Raw genomic sequence first — 2149 nt, forward strand, 5'->3', positions numbered from 1 at the left:
CTCCTCAGTCTATTGTGGGCGCGCCCTTTTTAGCAGTTTCAATATTAGTTCCACAATGATGGTGAATTAGGATATGAATCATCTAATATAATTCAACCTTCCCAAGAAAATCATGACCTCTTTCTTAGTCTTTGGAGGTGGCAATTCTAGAGTGGCCTTGATCTTGGATGGGTCTAATTCTATGCTTCTTCAGCTGACTATGACGCCCAACAGTTTTCCAGCAAATACTCCAAATGCACATTGCTGGGTTCAATTTTAGGTTAAATTTGCGGAGTCTGTCGAAGAACTTCGCAGATGCGTAGTGTGCTTCGAGCTTTCTCCTGATTTGATAATGACATCATCCATGTATACTTTAATTTCCTTATGGATCGTGTCATGAAAGATGGTAGTCATAACCCTCATGTAAGTTGCGCCAGCACTCTTGAGACTAAACGACATTACTATGCAGTGATACACTCCCCATGGAGCGAGGAAGGCTGTCTTGTCCGCATCCTCTTTACTCACCAGAATTTGATGCTATCCTGCGAAACAATCCATAAATGATTGTAACTCGTGTTTGTGCAGTTATCAATGAGTATGTGAATGTTGGGGAGTGGGAAATTGTCCTTGGGGCTAGCCCGATTTAGATCTCGATAGTCTACGCATATTCTGATCTTCCCATCTGTTTTGGGTACCATCTATATTGGCCAATCACGTGGGGGTAAGAAGTTACTTCCACTACTCCACACTTAATCTGTTTTTCTACCTTATCTTTGATGCGGATGCTAAGATCCAGCTTAAATTGTCTGGGTTTTATCTTGACTGGCCCGAAACCTACATTGATGGGTAGTCTATGGGCCACTATGCTGGTGCTTAATCTTGGCATGTTAGCATATGACCATACAAAAAATGTCCACGTATTCCCTTACTATATTTATTAACTCTTCCTTCTGAGGTGCTACCAGATGTGCACTTATCCTAGTCTCTCTTATATTCTCTTCATCTCCTAGGTTGATTGCTTTTGTTTTATCAAGTTCGGCTTTTGCTCATTTTCAAGTTTTTCTACCTCTTCTATGAGACCCTGAGGCAGCATCGTTTCCTCGTCGTAAACCTCGTACTCTTCCTCTCCTATGTCACTTGACTCACTCATTTCGCAACATGTCTTGACATTTAGGGTTGTTTTTATTGTTTTTATTAGTGAAATGTCAAAGCAAAGTAAGATTAGTGTGAAACTTATGCAAGTTAAAGTGAAAGAAAAGCTATTTTCATTAACTTGAGGCTTTTTTTTTGCTTAAAAATATTCTAATAACCACCATCAGAACAAAAAGGTTTCACTTCTCTCTTACACAATGAATCTTAAATCAACTCAACTAAAGCACCAAAATTGCAGAAATCTGAAGTTGCTTCTCACTGCAAATATGACCAAACATGTTACATGAACAAGTTGGGCCTAGTAGCCTTGTATGTGGTCTTGCGTTTCCTAGACGGTGGCCTGACCTTCTGTAACACCAAGGGGAACTTGATCTTGGAGTTATGGAACTGCTTTGTGCTCTCCCTCTTGCAGAGCTTAGTTGGAATGGTGGCCGTCTTTATGATCTGGATGCAGTGATGGCGAACTCTGTGGCGAGAAGCCATCTCAGTGTACATCTGCTCCTTGTACATGTTGTGATATCCAGTTCTACTTTGGTAACGTAGCCAAATACCGTAATTCTTGATTGTTGTTGGGTTCTTCTCAAAGATCTCATTAATAGCTAGCATCTGACCATTGCTCTTCTTCACCTTCTTAAGCTTCCTCAAGAAATACCAGAATTTGGACTTAGCACGAACTTCATTGGTAGCCCACAACTTCATACGATAAATCTTGGGATGTTCATCTGTTTCAGTAGGCAAAGCTCTCCCAACAACCTGGTACTGATGGAACTTGTAGGTCACTATTTCTACACAGTACTGCGTTTGCCGTCGAAGGGAAAGTAACTTGAGGCTTTCATTAATTGATTGTAAAGAAAATACAGACTGCGGTCCTGACTCGGATCAACATCGAGTCATCCCATTTTTGAAAACATCATGAGGTGATAAAAAGTGCAAATGGTGAGTAATCGAGCATTGACCGATTCTCGCCGATTTTAAAACATAAATTCATCATTTCTCTATCGAAGAGCCAAGAGCGGGG

The 2149-nt window shown here is 40.8% G+C and overlaps 1 protein-coding gene across 1 annotated transcript; it reads right to left on the bottom strand.

Moving 5' to 3' along the window:
• Nucleotides 1–1259: 1259 nt before the first annotated feature.
• On the bottom strand, nt 1260–1944 carry LOC132602374 (large ribosomal subunit protein eL20y-like). Its single transcript, XM_060315250.1, has one exon. The coding sequence runs from the start codon at nt 1828–1830 to the stop codon at nt 1411–1413; it is 420 nt and encodes a 139-aa protein (XP_060171233.1). The 5' UTR covers nt 1831–1944; the 3' UTR covers nt 1260–1410.
• Between the last annotated feature and the right edge of the window lie 205 nt (nt 1945–2149).

The sequence above is a fragment of the Lycium barbarum genome, chromosome 7 (genome assembly GCF_019175385.1).
Source record: "Lycium barbarum isolate Lr01 chromosome 7, ASM1917538v2, whole genome shotgun sequence".
NCBI lineage: Eukaryota > Viridiplantae > Streptophyta > Magnoliopsida > Solanales > Solanaceae > Lycium > Lycium barbarum.